Source organism: Fopius arisanus, unplaced genomic scaffold, assembly GCF_000806365.1.
Source record: "Fopius arisanus strain USDA-PBARC FA_bdor unplaced genomic scaffold, ASM80636v1 scaffold00002, whole genome shotgun sequence".
NCBI lineage: Eukaryota > Metazoa > Arthropoda > Insecta > Hymenoptera > Braconidae > Fopius > Fopius arisanus.
In genome coordinates this window covers 2,640,845-2,659,108 of record NW_011887741.1, presented here as the reverse complement: position 1 = coordinate 2,659,108, position 18,264 = coordinate 2,640,845, and the positions used below count along the sequence as shown (strand labels likewise).

The 18,264-nt window shown below is 37.3% G+C and overlaps 4 protein-coding genes across 9 annotated transcripts; 1 reads left to right on the top strand and 3 right to left on the bottom strand.

Moving 5' to 3' along the window:
* Positions 1-996: 996 nt before the first annotated feature.
* On the bottom strand, positions 997-7,675 carry LOC105267692 (uncharacterized). Of its 3 annotated transcripts, XM_011306745.1 has the most exons (10): positions 6,618-7,675; positions 6,319-6,476; positions 6,074-6,250; positions 5,254-5,758; positions 4,590-4,721; positions 4,004-4,283; positions 3,705-3,940; positions 3,017-3,577; positions 2,822-2,932; positions 997-2,688 (listed from the first exon to the last, which is right to left on the bottom strand). In XM_011306745.1, exons 1-10 carry the CDS (start codon positions 7,429-7,431, stop codon positions 1,130-1,132), a joined length of 4,533 nt encoding a protein of 1,510 aa, XP_011305047.1. In that variant the 5' UTR covers positions 7,432-7,675; the 3' UTR covers positions 997-1,129. The 3 variants fall into 3 exon arrangements, with proteins under 3 accessions (XP_011305047.1, XP_011305030.1, XP_011305039.1); XM_011306728.1 differs by having other exon boundaries at positions 4,004-4,721; XM_011306737.1 differs by having other exon boundaries at positions 2,828-2,932; positions 4,004-4,721.
* A 360-nt stretch (positions 7,676-8,035) lies between these two features.
* Positions 8,036-9,377, bottom strand: LOC105267706 (uncharacterized). The gene is made up of 4 exons (XM_011306757.1): positions 9,285-9,377; positions 8,647-8,803; positions 8,455-8,570; positions 8,036-8,218 (listed from the first exon to the last, which is right to left on the bottom strand). The coding sequence occupies exons 1-4, from the start codon at positions 9,325-9,327 to the stop codon at positions 8,160-8,162; spliced, it is 375 nt and encodes a 124-aa protein (XP_011305059.1). The 5' UTR covers positions 9,328-9,377; the 3' UTR covers positions 8,036-8,159.
* Positions 9,378-11,280: 1,903 nt separating this feature from the next.
* Prx2 (Peroxiredoxin 2) lies at positions 11,281-12,995 on the bottom strand. Of its 2 annotated transcripts, none has more exons than XM_011306778.1 (4): positions 12,850-12,995; positions 12,126-12,259; positions 11,715-12,023; positions 11,281-11,637 (listed from the first exon to the last, which is right to left on the bottom strand). In XM_011306778.1, exons 2-4 carry the CDS (start codon positions 12,257-12,259, stop codon positions 11,493-11,495), a joined length of 588 nt encoding a protein of 195 aa, XP_011305080.1. In that variant the 5' UTR covers positions 12,850-12,995; the 3' UTR covers positions 11,281-11,492. The 2 variants fall into 2 exon arrangements, with proteins under 2 accessions (XP_011305080.1, XP_011305072.1); XM_011306770.1 differs by having other exon boundaries at positions 12,769-12,994.
* A 3,129-nt stretch (positions 12,996-16,124) lies between these two features.
* On the top strand, positions 16,125-18,217 carry Rpp21 (ribonuclease P protein subunit Rpp21). 3 transcript variants are annotated; one of them, XM_011306705.1, is made up of 5 exons: positions 16,125-16,373; positions 16,467-16,630; positions 16,714-17,400; positions 17,484-17,634; positions 17,723-18,217. In XM_011306705.1, the coding sequence occupies exons 3-5, from the start codon at positions 17,397-17,399 to the stop codon at positions 18,090-18,092; spliced, it is 525 nt and encodes a 174-aa protein (XP_011305007.1). In that variant the 5' UTR covers positions 16,125-16,373; positions 16,467-16,630; positions 16,714-17,396; the 3' UTR covers positions 18,093-18,217. The 3 variants fall into 3 exon arrangements, with proteins under 3 accessions (XP_011305007.1, XP_011305015.1, XP_011304998.1); XM_011306713.1 differs by having other exon boundaries at positions 16,125-16,405; XM_011306696.1 differs by lacking the exons at positions 17,484-17,634; positions 17,723-18,217 and having other exon boundaries at positions 16,714-17,303.
* The last annotated feature ends 47 nt before the right edge of the window (positions 18,218-18,264 follow it).

Below are 18,264 nucleotides of genomic sequence, written 5' to 3'. Positions count from 1 at the left end.
TGATTGAAATTATTAAAATTGCACAAGATTTACATCTTGAAAACACCATAAATTTTGGCATTTACGTAACATATATTGTCTGACTATCGTAAATGTCACGTAGTATAGGAAAAACTGAAGGGATTCACTCGGGGTGGTCTGACGGGAAGTCCATTGATGCCTTTCCCCCCTCTTTCCTTTTCATAAAAACCACTCGGAAGAGAGGCCTTCCGTACTTCCGTGCTTGCAACATCAGAGTATCAACCTTTTTTAAAACATATACACATAATAGTGCAACCCAAAATCCCTATAGAAGTTAATAGTCTACCTTATACCACCGACGTATGCGTGAGCTGTTGCAAATGCTACTGGATTATATGGACGACCTGCGTGCGGTCAGGTTTGAGACAAACCCATTCCGCTCCATATTATAGCCAGACCCAGGTATAAAAAATAGAAGAATATAAAAATCGTAGAGACGCCCTACTGATCCCCTCAGGCTCTTCTTCGCCCTCTACCACTACCAGATACCACAGTTGACCATTGTCGAAAAAAAGAAGAAAAAAAAAAATGAAATCATAATGAAAGGATTATCCGTGAACCTTTTGTTAATTCGCCCCAGATTATTATAACTCATGAAATTCTAATTTCATCCAAGGTGACGTTTACATATTTTTTGAACCCGCATAATTTCCATTTCACTTTTAGCCGATTCCCATGGATCTCTCGAGAGAATAGACAATTTAAAATTCCCCCTGGCACGCGTTTAAAGAAACCCAAGGGACACACACAACTCAAAAAAAAAAAAAAAAAAAAAAAAACCTTCCCCTCCGTATTAATTCCATTTAGCAATACACCAACCCCAAACACTTCAAGCCGCACTCGTCCACAATTTAATGCATGCCCGCCACCGATTCTTCAATTGTTCACTCTCATATTTGTGTCTCTCATTTTTAAATCCACCCAAATGATTTTAAAGAGACCAATCAAGTAAGAAAAACAACCAATTAACCCCGTTTGAGTTAAAACATACATTTATTCTCACATCAATGAATTCTATAAATATACAAACGTTTGTTTAAATTACGTATTTATATAGTATTTATATTGTTAGTGATGAATTATTTAGTCATTGGTACAGTATTAGTTGTCACACGGTGTCAAGGTGATGATCGTATTGAGGGGATGGTGTGGTAGGGCAACTTTTAGATGTACCTACATTAGAAATATCAACAAATAAACTTTGTCTACAGAGCATTGACACTGTACTCATACTCACTAACTCTTTATCTTTCGATCGTCTCAATTTAGCTCGCCTGAACTTATTGGCTAACTGATGGAAACGAGACTCTTTAGGGCATGTTTCAATCTGTTGAGCAAGTTGATCGGAGGATCTTGGTAAAGAGTCACATTTTCTACTCGAAGTAAATGGATCAGATGCATGAAGTCTTTCAAATGCATCTGGGACAATATTAATCATTCCAACACTTGCTGACTTAACGAGTTCAGCCCGGGCAACGACTTTCGAGCGTTTTGCCGTTTCGTTAAAATTCCCTGTTTTTTTATTTTCATTAACATTGTAAATAGTGGAAGATCTTGTCTCTTGATTTTTGCCCGTATCTCTAGACAAAAACTCCTCTTTAGCCTTTTGAATCATGATAGCTCTCAAAGATGCTGATGATGAATCTTTTTCCGGGTTTTTAAACTCTCGGATTCCGCTGTGAGGTATTTGCGGAGCAGTTTCACTCCGAATAACTAAATTGAGAGAATTAATGGATTCATCTGCCTTTGGATTTTTAGTAAAGTCAATGGTTGAACTTTTGGAAATACTGGCAATATTGGTAGGTGGATAGATGGGTCCTGCAACGGCCTTCCTCACTTCCTCCTCATATTTTTCCATTCGGGTCGCTATTCTCCGCTCACTGACGGGAGATCGCCAGATTGGCGAGCCACTTCCGCTACTCGTCGCTGATCCCATACCTCCCGATGCTTCTACTTTTGCATTATACTTTTTTATCATCATTCTGATACTGGGTGCTGTCTCCTTAGTTGAAGCTTGGCTCAGGCTATATTCTTTCCTAGGGGGAATTGGCGATTGGGGGACATCTATTTTTTTAGTCTGTGAAGTGAGTGCAAGAGATTCCAGTGCAACTGGAATAGCAATATCTAGTGGAAATGAGAAGGATTCAGGTGTTGCTGATGGCGATGAGGATTTTGATGCTGTTGGTCTACTATCTCTTCTAAATGGTGAAAAGACTATTCTCTTGGTTTTCACAAACATACTCGCCGGATTTCTCTTATCTTTCGTACCACTTTGCTCCGGTGGACTGTTTTGCTCCTTTTTTAATTTCAACTTTACCGATACTTCATCTCCCATTGAAATTGTACCAGAGCTCGTTGGTACAACTATTTTATTTAATGTATTTTCATTGATAATAATTTTTTCACGATCAGATCCTTGAAGAAAATCATTAATTCGTTGTGTTGTTGATTGTGTGTTAGTTAACTCAGGTTCATCGGACGAGATAATATGATGTAGCCCGTATCCAACCTGAGTATCGGTTAGGCGCCTGGTCTTCAGGTACTTTCTCGAGTGTCTTGAGTTACTGGCTACAGTAATTACCACTTCCGTTACGGCATCCCCATCTTCCTCGGTTTTATTATAATTATAATTCCGCGGCAGTACCGTGCCTGTCTCCATGGAGCTTTCTAGGACAAGATCACTACTTTATCATCGAAATTTCTCATTCGCATCAATCGAATTTTTTTCATAAAATTCTCATTTTTCTACAATTTTTTAAAATCTTATAATAATAAAAAAAATAAATAAAATGAAAGTTACCCTTACTGTGTGCTGCCATCTGGCAGCCATTGATAGATGTGAGAGAATCGCTCGAGTGCAATTCATTGAACCATCCGTCGACAATCTCATTCACCTCCTCACAATCTTGTTCTGAAAGGAAAAACTTGGATTTTTCCTTCGATTCAACTGGATTCAATAATGTTTAATGTATAGCTTGTTTGTAGAATTTCTTACTAATAGTTGCTCTAGCTGCGACATTACGAGTCCCTTGCGATATTCTAATTAGTTCATCATGATCATTCTCATGGATATGTTGATCAATGATGCATGCCTGGGTAACACTAATAGGGTGTATTTCATGAGGTTGGATAAGAATGGCCGGCGAGGACTGATGGCTCGATGTCACTGTCCCCAAGGGGATTGCTATGCTTGTTGTTTCACTTCCAGCTACGCTATACACAGGAGTTTGATGGGGTTGATACTTGGCCATTGGACTTGCTGTTTCCTCAACCACATCTTCGATATCGACGATCATGGCTTCTGGTTCGACTTCGGCTTCAGGATCCTGCTCAGAGTCTTCAATGACTATATCTTCTGAGGTGTCCTCATCATCGGGAATTGTGGGTACAGAGCCTATGATGCAGCTTCTCGTGTCCAACCTGCCAATATCATTCAAGGATAGACTGGAGGATAGTCTGGTGAGGATAGATCTCTCTTCTCGAGTGCAAAAGCCCTCCATGTGAACACTACCCACTGATTTTGATCGCTTTAAACCTGTCAATGGTTTTCCCTCACCTTAAAAAATATATATCGATGTAAAAATATATTGAAAAATATATTGAATGAAATGATATCATCACTATGATATGATAATAAAATGTAAATATTGAGTAATAGTGATAAAGAATAAAGAATCACTCACTGGCAATGCTTGTGGATATCAACCTAGGTCTTGAACATATACCATATCGTAGAGGATCAAGAAGCCTGAATGTCGAACATTCTGGGGCAATCCCCTGGCTCTTTTCCCACTCGTACAATTTTTTTGTAAATTGCCGAGATATACCTTCGAATCTATATAAACCGGTTGACGTGTGAATTAGAACTTCTTGAGTTTTCTCTGGTGGCGAGCCAACTACTCGATGTAACTTGGATAAACTGAAATTATTTCCGCAATTCAAGCTCACCCTATTCATATCATATATAAGATCGATATATTACCGATTTTGCTGATCTCTCTCCATAATGCTGATAACTTCTCCAAGGGATTTGAATTCATCATCCTCCAAGCCCTTCCACGATTTAAACCTCTCGGAGAATTTCGTCCGATCAATTAATTCATTTATATGAGCGTCCTCCTTACTCTCCCCCCCGTCAACCGCTTCTTCCTCTGCTTCCTCTTCCGCTTCAGTCTCCACTCCCTTGACTTCGTGCTCCAAGCCACTTTTTCTACCGGCAGCTTTCATTTTTGTCCACCCCTCCATCTTCTTTACAAAATCATCTGAAAGTTTACCGGGAGATTCTGGCTTAGATACCGTCTTCGATGGAGATTTCCAAAGCTGCCAATCCGTCAATCTCCGTTTACTAAGAATACGTTGCTCAGGAGGAATTCCACTTTTATTCATTCTCTTCCACTCCTCCAACTTTTTTTTAAATTCAGGAGTCAATTTCTCTTCGGTAAGCAGCCGCACATTGTCCATATCTTTTACACGGGCTAAACGCAATGTGTCATTCTGTCTACAATTTCTATTCGGAGAAACTGACTTAACTTTCTCCCATTCTCCCAATTTTCGATAGAACTCTGTACCTAATTTATCATTAAGAAGACGATAATTTCTCTGAATCTCTGCTTGGACTACTGGGTTAGAAAATGCATTGTCATTATCCAAATCCTCAGCACTTGCACTGGCACTGTAACTTGCCGCTGTTGCCTCACCATCTGTAAATACATTTACAATTTTTATTCAAAGCAAATAGACGCTCACTTTGTTTTAGTTCGCCTACGGGATGGTAATTTTCCAAATGCAACTTTCAAAATTTACCCCACAAATTCTTTGTCATAGTATTTTTCACGCCTAGGACGGAAAAAGGGAATCTGACGAATGCGACTTTATAGTCCGAGTCGGAGACGAGGATTATAATGCGCATGAGTCAGAATCATTTTTTTTCGCCGTGGCTATGATTGCTATTTTATGTCATTGTGGCCGAAAACGCGTTTTTATCCAAGCGAAGCAAGGTTAGAAACGCGTTTTACCGGCCGCAATGACATAAACATATTTTCTCCATACCTCCGAGCAATAACAAGTTTACATACTCCTTATGCGAATAATTTCAAGTCTTGCGCGAAGAGAAAAATAATTGAGGTAATTGCAAAGAATAGTCGTGGTTCCTACATGAGAGAAGCATTTGAAATTTGTTTGGCCGATAGAAAAAAATGCAACAGCATGATTATTGTATTGTATGAATTTCACCGTCAAAAAAATATGATGATACTCTGCTAGGGCTAGTTGGAACCGATGTGGCACTGGTTAAGAAAGCTCTCTTTACTTTGCTCCACTTGGAGTTCCTCCTCTGGATTTTCGGCGAAGAACTCAGAGAATCTCCTTTTGAGGATTGTTGCCGTTTAAAGTCGGCGGAAATGGCCTGAGATGTTTTTGATTTCCCTAATCCATACCTAAGGATACCAGAGCTTGATGAACCTGGAGAAATCTGTTCATTTTTTTTAGTTGGGATGTCACAACCTGGAGAAAACTTGTCAGCTCGAACAGAAAGTGGGGGTGTAATGGACTCTGGTGAAGATATGCTTCGTAATTCTTCACTTGATGGCACAGTGATGGTTAATGTAGGGGTAAGCCTTCTAGAAGCGAGGTCCTTCAATTCTTTATGTTTAACATTTGATTTGAGAGCATTACTCATAACGTGCACTGACGTTCCTGACGGCTCTGAGGTGATTCGAAGACGAGGAACTCTTCCATCCTGTTGAAAAACTCAAATATATAATAATAAAAATCAATGAATGAAAAAAGACTGCACATGTGCCGAATGCTCACTCTACACTCGGCACTCGGGAATATTTTTTCGTTCCTGTATACATACTAGGATATTTTTAAATGCAGAAGTGGGCTAACACGCTAACACGGGGCAGCCCAGCATCCACACTTGAACTGAGGATGTCGACCTCTAATCACTCTCGGAAAAATTTTACCCTCATTTTCATTTGCATTAAAAAAATAAAGGGATCAAAGGATAACAAACGTGCAATTTGCAATATTTGTTTTCATTGAAAATTACCTCGATTCTTTGTATATCAGCTGAGTCTAAACTTGATGTTGAACGGTTATCTTCATTTCGTGAATTTTGACTTGTTTGTCTTCCCAAACTATCGCGGCGAAGTGCCATTATGTCCTTCATTTTTCCCCACGGTGTTTTGCTCATCCGGCATTCGTTTTTCCCTGCACTCAAAGGATCCTGAGACAAAACTTGAATTCATTATTTTCATAGCTTATTTTAATTTACCAAAGGACTAGATCAATCACCTGCTTGCCTCGCTGGGCATAAGTCAATTTCATTCCAACTAGTGTTTCTCCATGAAATGAGCCGCTCCTTCTTGATGGATTTGAATTATCAAATTCCCTCCCCCCTTCTCTCTCAGGCCTCTCTCTTCTACTTCTTTGACCACTGCCATTCCGGGATCCTTCAAAGGCAAATAGCTAATTAAAAATTATCATTAATCTCTGAAATGAATGGATTGACTGATTTTTTTTTAAACTAGAAAAAGGAGAAGGCTCCAAAAATAGCAGAGAGATACAATTTGCCGTCAATTAATGAGACTCACTATGAAAGACATCATCGATGGATGACGACGAGGATATGGTGCCGGCGGGCGTGGGAGGTCCAGATACTTCACTGGAGCCAGCATTATTTTCAGGTATAATGAGTAATTTGGTAGGATTGTCTGTTTCAGCAAAGAGAACTTCCGCTGTGTTACACGATGCGCGCTCCCACTTAAAAGCAGCCTTTACTCGTGTCCACTTGGACACTTTGGGTAGTCCCATCACCAATGATGGTCTTTTTTTGTAATTGACGCTCACTGTAGCCAGAGAATTTTTCGTGGTGGGTTTTAACGAACTTGTCGTTGGCGTGCCAGGTTGCGATGAAGCGATCGGACAAGATACTCTCCTCTGCTCTCTGTTTCTTCTCGCTGAAGTTGATGCTCTGCTGGTCCGCCTTGATACCTCAAAATTGCTAGCTAACATTGCACCTAGCAGCGATTCAGCAAATCCAACATCTTCCTCACTCATTGGTACATCTTCACCGCTCGACAAAGCCTTTTCTAATTCGCTATTAGCCTTTTTCAAAGCTATCACTCGCTCCAGTTGGCGCACTCGGTTGAATAATTTGCAACTCCTCTTTCGTATTTCCACCATTTGCTCTACAACAATGTAGAGTTTGGATATATGATTGAAGGCATCATTCACATTGCCAACTGCTACTGTCGAGAGGGAATCATCTGAACAGGCTAATCTGGAAATAGGATCTGGAGGAGGTGTTGGAAGATTTCTCTCGAACCTCCGCCGACATTTGCGCAATGATTTTTTTCCACAAAGGGATGATACTTGATCCATCTGGGCTTCCATACTGCGTTCCATGGATATTACTCATTGAAATCAATAATATAATATCTTCAGGGACTTTATTTTTTTCACTTTTTTAATGAAGCCTTAGTCCTTCACAATTTTTCATTTAACATGCCAATTCCATTATTTCGCCATGAAATACTACGATTGCATCTTCTAGTACTACTACTCAATTCTCGTTGGCTCTCTCGGACCAGTCTGCACCGTGAAATATGGCAAAATTCTAGCATAGTAAATTATCTACGTGACTGCCCGATGAATACTGTTGAGAAAAATCAAGACTGAGACTGAAACGAGTGCCGAGTAAGATCGGGTGAGCATGCGCAATTATAAATGTTTCTTCATCTACTCTAGCTGGTTAAAATAGACATGCGGAAGACGGTCCATCGGGCTTCCACGATCACTTTTTCATCTCTTCAATTTTTTTTGCACGTGTGTATGGGATTTTACTTTATATATTACGTCGAAATTCTTTTTCAGAGATTATTTATTTGACTTTGACTGTTATGAAATTTCCCAAGGTTTCTGTAAATCTCACAAGAATGTATGCTCTTTTTTTTTTACTATATTATTGAATATCATTTATTACCGCATTGTATATTTTGTTGCCCTTTGAATTTTTTAAATAAAAAAAAAAATACATTATTTATTTTTAATTGAAGCACTATAACTTTGTGTCGTTATGGAATAGGAGCTCAGTAACAAGTGGGTTTAGTGAATTACCACGATTTTTAAGCGCTTCACTCTTGCATGGGGAGATTGGTCAAGTCTGGTATAAGCAAAGCTGCTATTGCAGCCCCTGTGCAAAAATATGCAATTAAATCAATCTCGAGTATGATAATTATAGTCTGATAGATACTATCAACATTTTTCATACAACATTGTTTGTATTTTGCTATGTAAACAGTTTTCCCTCCGTACTTCACATATTTTTGTTGCCTTCTTGGCATTGAGGGTGTGTTTAACACGTGTGCAAAAATATCCCCATGAAGTTTAAAGTTTCTTTGTTTTTCATGTATATTTTTTGGTTGATACCTATTAAAAGACTGGATACTATGTACAGAGCGGTTGAACATGGAATGTGGATGAGGAACTTTATGAAGAATGAAGCGAGATAGGGCAGTACTCCGGTGAGGCCTGTCATCGTTCCTCTGCAATTTAAAACTCGTCACAAAATCAATTACAAACAATATACATATTTAAAAAATTTTAAAAATAATTGCATACCGCACAGATGTTGGATAATTTTCCAGCATTATTATTATCGTTATTGTATGCATAACAGAATACGAGGCGAGGAACAATATCCAAAGGAGAATTTTATTATGCAAAGAAAGAAAAATCATAGCGAGGATAGATGTCTGCCCAATCAAAGCAGAAGTCACTGAAATATGAAAAACATTATTGTGAAATGAGTGTCATTTTGGACGAGAGCGCTTCTCCTAGACAACAATTCGCTTAGTTTATCGTTTTAATTATTTCGAATTTAAACGGATAAGAATATTAGTCGTGAGGAAGGAATTTTTTGCCATTGTCGCAATTAAAACATTATGCGCTTTCGAAATCCCCCAGCCGTACTTCTATGATTTTCTTAAAACAAGTATTTTTAGTACTAGTGTTTATACGGCGCAGTCACGATCAATCACTTTCTCCTTCCGGTTAAAATTCCGGTTAAAATCCATCGATCGTAATTCCAATACAAATAAATTTCAAGAACTGTATTTATAGACATTATGCTTCAATCGAATTTATCAAGATTCTGATGTGAATCCTCCGAGGTAAAAGGAAAAAAATCACGTTCTTCCGCAGGAAATATCTATTATTGTTCATTTTTTTACTTGGTTAAAACAAATAAATCTGCTTACTGATAAACAATTTTCTCCCAATAACATCAATGGCCAGTACCATTAGACATTCTCCCAAGGCATATCCCGATGATAAAATAATCGAGTACTCGAAGTACGAATAGTTGGCTACGTGACAATTATGAAGGAAGCTCATCACAATGTCCCCAGTATCAGTTACACAATTTTCAGCCAATGTCAAGGTTGTATTTTCCGCGTGACTTCCCATGTGGGTGAAATAGGTGCTCCAAAGTGCTATCCAGATTAATCTGAATCGTTATAAATCTTGGGAGTTGACACGATTTTGTATCTTGTAAGTCTCATTTTAATAAAATTTGAGAATTTACCCAGGAAAGAGCAATAGACGTATTGTAAGTAATAGCAATGTATTTTTCATAAATTTGGGTGAACAGATGAGAACAATTCGCCCCCACATCTTGATGAAATGCCGTTTTATAACCACCAATGTATTGCTAGACTCGTCAATATCATCATTCTGTGTTTGATCACCATTTAAATTGCATTGCTGCAATATTTGCCAATTAACTTAATTTCAATTTTCAGGAAGAAAGCAAATTTGCAAATAACATACATACAGGATAATTGTTGGCATGCTTTGAGTGATTAATTGCAAATATCTGCTGGAGGACAGACAACGCCTGGAGCGGACGTCGTTGAGAAACTAAGTATCTCGGGCTTGAAGGCAAGAGACTCGTTGCGCAGGCCATTATAAGACTTGGAGCTCCACCGATTCCTGCAAGGACTCTCCATGAGCTTGGCCGAAACTCATTCTCCAGCATTCGAATTATCGAGGGCACCAACCACCAGGCCATGCCTTGAAATTTATCACAGTATTACCGTGCTATTCAATAACATTCTATCTTCCTTTCCTTCATTCTCAATAAATATTACTTTCCATATTTTCACATTCTTTAAAAATATTCTAGTAAATAGGGATTGCAGTTAATAGGGATTGCATAGACATTAAGATTTCTACATCGTTCATATTCTCAGTCTAAATATAAAAATCGCACCAAGCGCCGAAATCATGCCAACGATCCACATAAAATCTACTAGTGCCACGTAACTTCCTCGACGTTTAGCTGGAAGGCATTCTATCATGTAGACGCGAAGCATGACATTGTTTCCTGAAAGGCTAGAAAGTTTTTATAATCATTTCATAAATGCACCAATGCTTCAATCGAATGTCACAGGAGGTCTTACCCAACTCCGAGAATAAATATAAAGAGACCAATGAGGATATAGTTCTGGGAGAATGACAATCCAATGGAGGAGCAAAATATGATGATCATAGTCGTAGGAATTTGCAATTTACGACCATTACTATCTCCAAGGCTCCCAAACAGTACAGCACCTACAGCCATGCCTGAGTACAATAATATTCCATTCATTTTCTATACCAATTGCGTATTAAACTTCTACTTAATACCTAGAGAGGAAAGTGCATTCAAGGTCATGACATCTGGCTTGCTGTAACCAAGATCACATGCAAGTAGAGGTGTCAGGATCGTAACAATCAGAGAGGCACCAGCCTCTGCCAGACTGCACATGCAGCACAGACCGGTGATGAAATAATTGCACAATCCCCATCCTGATGTTAATAATCAATTTGTCGCAAGTCAATATTTTTTTTTCATCTATCCACCAAAGATAATTTAGTAATAACTATAATTAAAAATCAATTGACGTTCATACTATCTCTGGTCTGATAACCTTGATAGACCATAAAGTTATCGTCGGTGGAAGTCAGCGATTGATTCCACAAAGTGTGAAACAAACTTGCCTGTATTTGTAATAGCATTTTCACAACCTTGAGGCATTCTAGAATTTTCCAATGGCTTTACGGTGTAGAGGATGAGGATAAATAGTAACGCTTTCAATTCTCGTGATGGCTCTCAAGGTTAATCATTTATGTTCTCATAGCGTTAGTCTTCACATCATTGACAAAAACAGAAGAAACTGAAAAGAAAATACTTGAAATAAAAATAACGCTCAGTTTTCTTATGATGCTCTTTTTATTCGTTTGTTCTTCTTTGAACGAAAACAATAATACTCACGACTAGCGTGATAGTTGACAACCAATTGTTTGAAAATGAAATGAATTTCGTTCTTAAAACTATTGGAATTAATCGTGTGGTTTATTGAAAGTGAAATGGATTAGCTCTAGAATGAAAAATATTATGATTTTCTCTTTGTGAAAATGGTGATTTAATTGTTTTGGAAGTATTCCTTGGATCCTACGGGGTCGGGTTTCATGGTTTTTTTACCGGGCTTCCAGCCAGCCGGACAAACCTCACCGTGGACGTCAGTATACTGGAATGCCTGAACCAGACGAAGAGCCTCGTCAACTGACCTATAAAAGTACACAACACCATCGTTGATGCCATTATCCTAGTATATAATATCTTCATTCGGATGGAAAATACTTACCGGCCAACTGGCAGATCATTGATGGTAATCTGTCTGAGATTTTGCTTATCGTCGATAATAAAAAGACCACGGAATGGAATGCCAGTTTCCTCATCAAGGACTCCGTAAGCACGTGCAATTTTTAAACTCTTGTCAGCGAGGAGAGGGATATCCATTTGTCCTAGTCCCCCTTGCTTACGTGGAGTGTTCACCCAGGCAAGATGACTAAAGTGTGAATCACACGAAGCCCCTATTACCTCGCAGTTGATAGCATGAAACTCAGCTGCCCGCTCTGAGAATGCTATTATCTCAGTTGGACATACAAAAGTACTGCAAGTTTCATGCGTTCGAAATTATATTATTTCATTTATGCATTATATAATAGTCAATGCAATTCCTTAAATCTTTAAATTCACCTATACATATACTTACAAATCCAGAGGGTAGAAGAAAAGAATAACATATTTTCCTTTGTAATCGCTCAACGAGATGTCCTTGAACTGTCCCTTAACAACGGCAGTGCCTTTGAAGGCTGGTGCCGGTTTTTGCAGTGCCAGTCCAGACATCTGGAGTATATTCAGAGTGTATTGAATAACGTAGAAAAAATTTGATTCGTTGCCGAGATATAATCGCTAAATTTCTTTGACCACGTGGCAATCCTATCTAGCTGTACTCAATCTTCCATGAATTTTCTTTGTTTCAATATACATTATATGCGATAAATGAGGCGTTTCACTCACATTAACATTAACAAGTAATTTTCGGACAAACTCTTTATTCGATCCATATTCAATAGCAAACAAATCCCGAACTGAATCAACAACATTATCAAAAATATTAAACAATTAGCAGCCTTAATTTTTTCTCCCGGTCCATCATTTCGGAATGACAAAAAAATCTCTGATCTAAGGATTTATTAATATCACATAACAGAGCGAACATGACTCGGTTGAATCTGATGGGACAAAGGAATGGCGTATTATCTCGAAAACCAAAGAAATGGCCAGAACAAATGGAAATGAACTGTACAAAAAAAATATAGGCACAATGAATGGTTTGAAATTGACGACGTTACCTTTAATTTATGCTGTAATGAAGACTCGTTGAATTGAATATAATACTAGAGTTAAAATGAGATGTACTCGAGAGAACGTACTGTAATGCCAATGGCTTTCAGTTGGTTTGGGCTGCTTTAGTCTTTCGGTGGTAACTTTACGTATGTAATAGTCCGTAGCACATACCACACCGGCAAACGACAACCGGTTTTTGCTATGAAGAAAGGGAATAGCAATGGTGGTGGAACAATAGCAGAGATGTTCGTTTGGGAGATTGATCTTCCAACGGAAACTTTCGTTGGTGATTGGCTGATTCCGCATGACTCGTGCGTCCTGAAAACATCGACTCTCGATAATAAGTGGTCTTCTTTGAGCTCTGGTAATTTTTTTCCCCCTAGTTCACACGAGAATGTTTTCTCGGCTCACCGCCCATGACACCAGATAGCATTGACTAAAGTAGAGGCGTTTTGGGGGTGCGAGTGACCCCAGCGGCATCGTAGTACTGTACCCCAAGAGAGGGAGGGTCTATAGAGTGATAGATGAAAAATATCTCCCGATATTTTTTTGAAAATTTTGAATTTTTAAATTTCAGTGAATACCTCTTTGATTCTCATGTTCTCCTGATACTTTTTCGAAAATTTTGAATTTTTAAATTTCAGTGAATACCTCTTTGATTCTCATGATCTCCTGATACTTTTTCGAAAATTTTGAATTTTCAAATTTCAGTGAATACCTCTTTGATTCTCATGTTCTCCTGATACTTTTTCGAAAATTTTGAATCTTGAAATTTCAGTGAATACCTCTTTGATTCTCATCTTCTCCCGATATTTTTTTGGAAATTGTGAATTTTTAAATTTCGTGAATTCCTCTTTGATTCTCATGTTCTCCTGATACTTTTTCAACAATTTTGAATTTTGAAATTTCAGTGAATGCCTCTTTGATTCTCATGTTCTCCTGATACTTTTTCAGAAATTTTGAATTTTGAAATTTCAGTGAATACCTCTTTGATTCTCATGTTCTCCCGATATTTTTTGAAAATTTTGAATTTTTAAATTTCGTGAATACCTCTTTGATTCTCATGTTCTCCTGATACTTTTTCGAAAATTTTGAATTTTCAAGTTTCAGTGAATACCTCTTTGATTCTCATGTTCTCCCGATACTTTTTCGAAAATTTTGAATTTTTAAATTTCAGTGAATACCTCTTTAATTCTCATGTTCTCTCGATATTTTTTGAAAATTTTGATTTTTTAAATTTCGTGAATACCTCTTTGATTCTCATGTTCTCCTGATACTTTTTCAAAAATTTTGAATTTTGAAATTTCAGTGAATACCTCCTCGGATCTTCTGTTATCCTGATACTTTTTCGAAAATTTTGAATTTGGCAATTTCAGGGAATACCAATTTCGTAAAGCAGTCGGCTAAATTTCAGTTAAACAAATGAAAAACAAAAAGCATTCGTACAGCAGAAAATAAAATTCACCCCGTCGACTTGATGGACACCCCAGCATTGCAATAAAAACTTGGTTAATAAAAAAAAACACTCCAGCATTGCGTGTTGCGCCCTCCCTCTCTTGGGGTGCAGTACTACGATGCTAGTGGGGTCCAAAGAGGATTGACTAAAGTAGAGGCTCAGTTCAGGGGGTTTGAATGCCCCAGCGGCATCGTAGTACTGCACCCCAAGAGAGGGAGGGCGCAACACGCAATGCTGGAGTGTTTTTTTTTATTAACCAAGTTTTTATTGCAATGCTGGGGTGTCCATCAAGTCGACGGGGTGAATTTTATTTTCTGCTGTACGAATGCTTTTTGTTTTTCATTTGTTTAACTGAAATTTAGCCGACTGTAGCACGTACGGAAGGGGGAAACCACATCTTGTTGAGTTTCAATGGAAAAAATTATTCAATGTATTAAATATATACCACTAATGAGTTTATAATTTTAAATGAGAACGTTGTCCTAGTGGTAACGTGCTCGACTGGTACGCCGGTGGCCCGGGTTCAATCCCGGCATCATTCGTTTTTTTTTTTTCATAATAATTCCAATTTTTTATTTTTTGTTAATGGCAAATCAATCGAAATATCGCTTAAAAACTGAATATTTGATAATCGAGAAGATATCCAGTGAAATTGAAAAATTAGCAATTTTTTAAAACAATACTTTTGCAATATATATACTCCTAATGAAATTTAATTATTGTAATAATGCGTTATCCTAGTGGTAACGTGCTCGGCTACCACGCCGACGGCCGGGGTTCAAGCCCGCCGTCATTCATTTTTTTTTTTTAATAATTCCAATTTTTTCTTTAGGTATGTATTCACTGCAATTGAAAAATTCGAAATTTTTGAAAAAGTATCAGGGGAACATAACAATCGAGGAGTTATTCACTGAAAGTTTCACTGAAAGGGAAAAATTCGAAATTTTTGTAAAAGTATCAGGAGAACATGACAATCGAGGAGCTCTTCACTGAAATTTTCACTGAAAGTGAAAAATTCGAAATTTTTGTCAAAGTATCAGGAGCACATGACAATCGAAGAGCTATTCACTGAAATTTTCACTGAAGGTGAAAAATTCGAAATTTTTGTAAAAGTATCAGGAGAACATGACAATGGAGGAGCTCTTCACTGAAATTTTCACTGAAAGTGAAAAATTCGAAATTTTTGTCAAAGTATCAGGAGCACATGACAATCGAAGAGCTATTCACTGAAATTTTCACTGAAGGTGAAAAATTTGAAATTTTTGTAAAAATATCAGGAGAACATGACAATCGAGGAGCTATTCAGTTTTTAACCACTATTTCGATTTATTAGCCAGTTACAAAAGAAAAAATTGGAATTATTTAAAAAAAAAAATGAATGACGGCGGGCTTGAACCCCGGCCGTCGGCGTGGTAGCCGAGCACGTTACCGCTAGGATAACGCATTATTACAATAAAAAAATTTCATTAGGAGTATATATATTGCAAAAGTATTGTTTTAAAAAATTGCTAATTTTTCAATTTCACTGGATATCTTCTCGATTATCAAATATTCAGTTTTTAAGCGATATTTCGATTGATTTGCCATTAACAAAAAATAAAAAATTGGAATTATTATGAAAAAAAAAAAATGAATGATGCCGGGATTGAACCCGGGCCGCCGGCGTACCAGTCGAGCACGTTACCACTAGGACAACGTTCTCATTTAAAATTATAAACTCATTAGTGGTATATATTTAATACATTGAATAATTTTTTCCATTGAAATTCAACAAGATGTGGTTTCCCCCTTCCGTACGTTCTACAGACGGCGCCCTCCCTCTCTTGGGGTGCAGTACTACGATGCCACTGGGGTCACTCAAACCCCCATAACTGAGCCTCTACTTTAATCAATTTTCTCAGTCAATCCTCTTTTCATGACACTTTCCAGTCCATGGTTTTTTTTTTACTAAAGGAGGATTGTTATTGAGAAAGCAAAAATATGTCCAATTTTTGGGAGGATTTACGACGCAAGGGGAAAGTGCTTGATGAGGGTATTAAACGTTTGGATAGACAATGGGAAACACCTCATATCTTTATTAGTAAATATGGAGAGCTGGTGGAAGAGGCAAGCGAGCATTTGGAACATTTTTTGGATACGATGAAAGATATCCATGTACGTAAATTGTTTGATGTATTGATATTCGGGTAAGGGTGACAAAACCCCTAAAAAATTTTCCATTTTTTTTCTTATCATTTCATGTTTTAGGATGAAATAATTGGTGACAATTTGCCAAGAGATAATTACATGATGGACCTGTTAAAATTCTCAGATGATTGTAAAAATATTTATGAGGACTTGGGAGAGCAAGTTTATGAGATCGAAGAAGTTCTCACTGAATTTGGATATGAAAGACTTGCCCAATCTAATGAGTAAATATCCGTCGCAGTTTAGAATGGTTTTAGACAACCATTTACATTTATTAAACCGTTGAATTGACTTGTTTCTTTGGTAGAGAAAAAAAAGCTGATGATAACAGCAGCATTTTGAACCCAGACATGATGGAAAGTCTTGAAATTTCGGACGGATTCTACAAGGATGATGACAATATTGAGGACGAGCAGGAAAATGTTTCTCCTAACAAAATCAATGAAACGGCAATTCCCAAATTTATTGCCACACCCGTCATTAAGAGTGTTGCTTCCCTGAAGAATAAAATATCGGATAAAAAAAACCCCGAAACATTAACTCCATCAGTAGGTTATCCTCAAGAGCCTGCTTATTCTCCGTATTACTACAAGCCATAAAATTATGCCTATTTTCATTTTTTTTAACAATGACTAAATAATTTTGTAATAAAGAATTGGTGTAAATGAAGATTTTATTTTCATATATCATATATGATTTGTACCGGGTGCCACGGAATATTAAATAAGGACCGTGTTCATTCATTCAGTGGCAAGTGTTACGAGTATTTCAGTGAATCTCTCTCGGAAAGTATTATCATCCTTATCTGTTACACTGACAAGAATTTAATTCAATTGTACGACACCTTTTTATACATCGTTGATATAATAGAAAATATAAATGAAAATAGAAAATTTCCATTTTATTTTGTCGTCTTGTATTTTTATTGAGTGAAAGCGGTCTGAAGTACAACATAACCCCTTTGGATATGGAATAGTGTACTATTTTGTAATGGGTATGCACCTGAACCAGAAAAAAAAACTGTATTTTGCTCATAACAAAATCAAATTATTAATATGAACGTGGAAATTTTTCAAGGTGAGCAATTATGTCAGGGGAAAGATGTCTTCGAACGGATGAACTACCTCTTGCAAGCTGGTCAGCTGTTATCATCAATGAAGGATTTTGTAGGTAGTTCCCTGTGTGGAAATATGATGGTCAGCTGTGGAAAACGATCGGTCCTCAGAATGTAAATTTAATACTTGTCAATATGTTAATTTTTCAAAAATTCATTTGTGATGATTAAATTCTATTGTGCCATTTTTTCTTTTTGTTAGGGAACCCGACATCAAACGAAGCATCTGCAAGTGCTGTCAAACTCCTCTAATAGCTGGTGAATCGGCTAGAGTTAGATTGATATCGAAACCATTGAAAGCTGTGAAATTTACGTGTCTAGTTTGTGGAACGACAAAAATGATCCCAACGAAAAGGGCATATAAATTATGGACTGATCAACCCGAGGCTGTAATTAAAATTTTTCATTACACTCCAAAATGCGTTGTAGCCATCGATCATGATGTGGAGAAAATTGTCACGTCCGAAGGACTAACAGTCAAACAAGGTAATACAACGGATGATGCTATTTTAAAAGAAAAATTGATAATTCAAGGACCAATTGGACCAAAAAAAATCGACTTAAGCGGGTGAAAAATAATTTTCATCCTTGTCAATGTAATTTGCGTACGAATATCTTTGTAATAATCGCTTACATAAAATATGTTACAGTATTACAATTGATATTGTAATCAATAAACAGACAATAATTTTTTCTATCTTCGAGTAATAATAGTGATGATAGCAACCATACAACGTAATAATA

Excerpts from the sequence above, each read along its gene's own strand:
- LOC105267692 (XM_011306728.1), bottom strand. The coding sequence starts at position 7,431 with ATGGAACGCAGTATGGAAGCCCAGATGGATCAAGTATCATCCCTTTGT. Across the intron at positions 6,251-6,318 it reads ATGCCCAGCGAGGCAAGCAG|GATCCTTTGAGTGCAGGGAA; the intron begins GTGATTGATCTA and ends GTTTTGTCTCAG. Across the intron at positions 3,941-4,003 it reads GAGAGAGATCAGCAAAATCG|TTTATCCAAGTTACATCGAG; the intron begins GTAATATATCGA and ends AAATAATTTCAG.
- LOC105267706 (XM_011306757.1), bottom strand. The coding sequence starts at position 9,327 with ATGGTACTGGCCATTGATGTTATTGGGAGAAAATTGTTTATCA. Across the intron at positions 8,571-8,646 it reads AATTATCCAACATCTGTGCG|AGGAACGATGACAGGCCTCA; the intron begins GTATGCAATTAT and ends TTTAAATTGCAG. Across the intron at positions 8,219-8,454 it reads AGTATCCAGTCTTTTAATAG|GGGCTGCAATAGCAGCTTTG; the intron begins GTATCAACCAAA and ends ATTTTTGCACAG.
- Prx2 (XM_011306778.1), bottom strand. The coding sequence starts at position 12,259 with ATGTCTGGACTGGCACTGCAAAAACCGGCACCAGCCTTCAAAGGCACT. Across the intron at positions 12,024-12,125 it reads TTCTTCTACCCTCTGGATTT|TACTTTTGTATGTCCAACTG; the intron begins GTAAGTATATGT and ends TGAAACTTGCAG. Across the intron at positions 11,638-11,714 it reads AATGATCTGCCAGTTGGCCG|GTCAGTTGACGAGGCTCTTC; the intron begins GTAAGTATTTTC and ends GTACTTTTATAG.
- Rpp21 (XM_011306696.1), top strand. The coding sequence starts at position 16,200 with ATGTCCAATTTTTGGGAGGATTTACGACGCAAGGGGAAAGTGCTTGAT. Across the intron at positions 16,374-16,466 it reads ATACGATGAAAGATATCCAT|GATGAAATAATTGGTGACAA; the intron begins GTACGTAAATTG and ends TTCATGTTTTAG. Across the intron at positions 16,631-16,713 it reads AGACTTGCCCAATCTAATGA|AGAAAAAAAAGCTGATGATA; the intron begins GTAAATATCCGT and ends TTTCTTTGGTAG.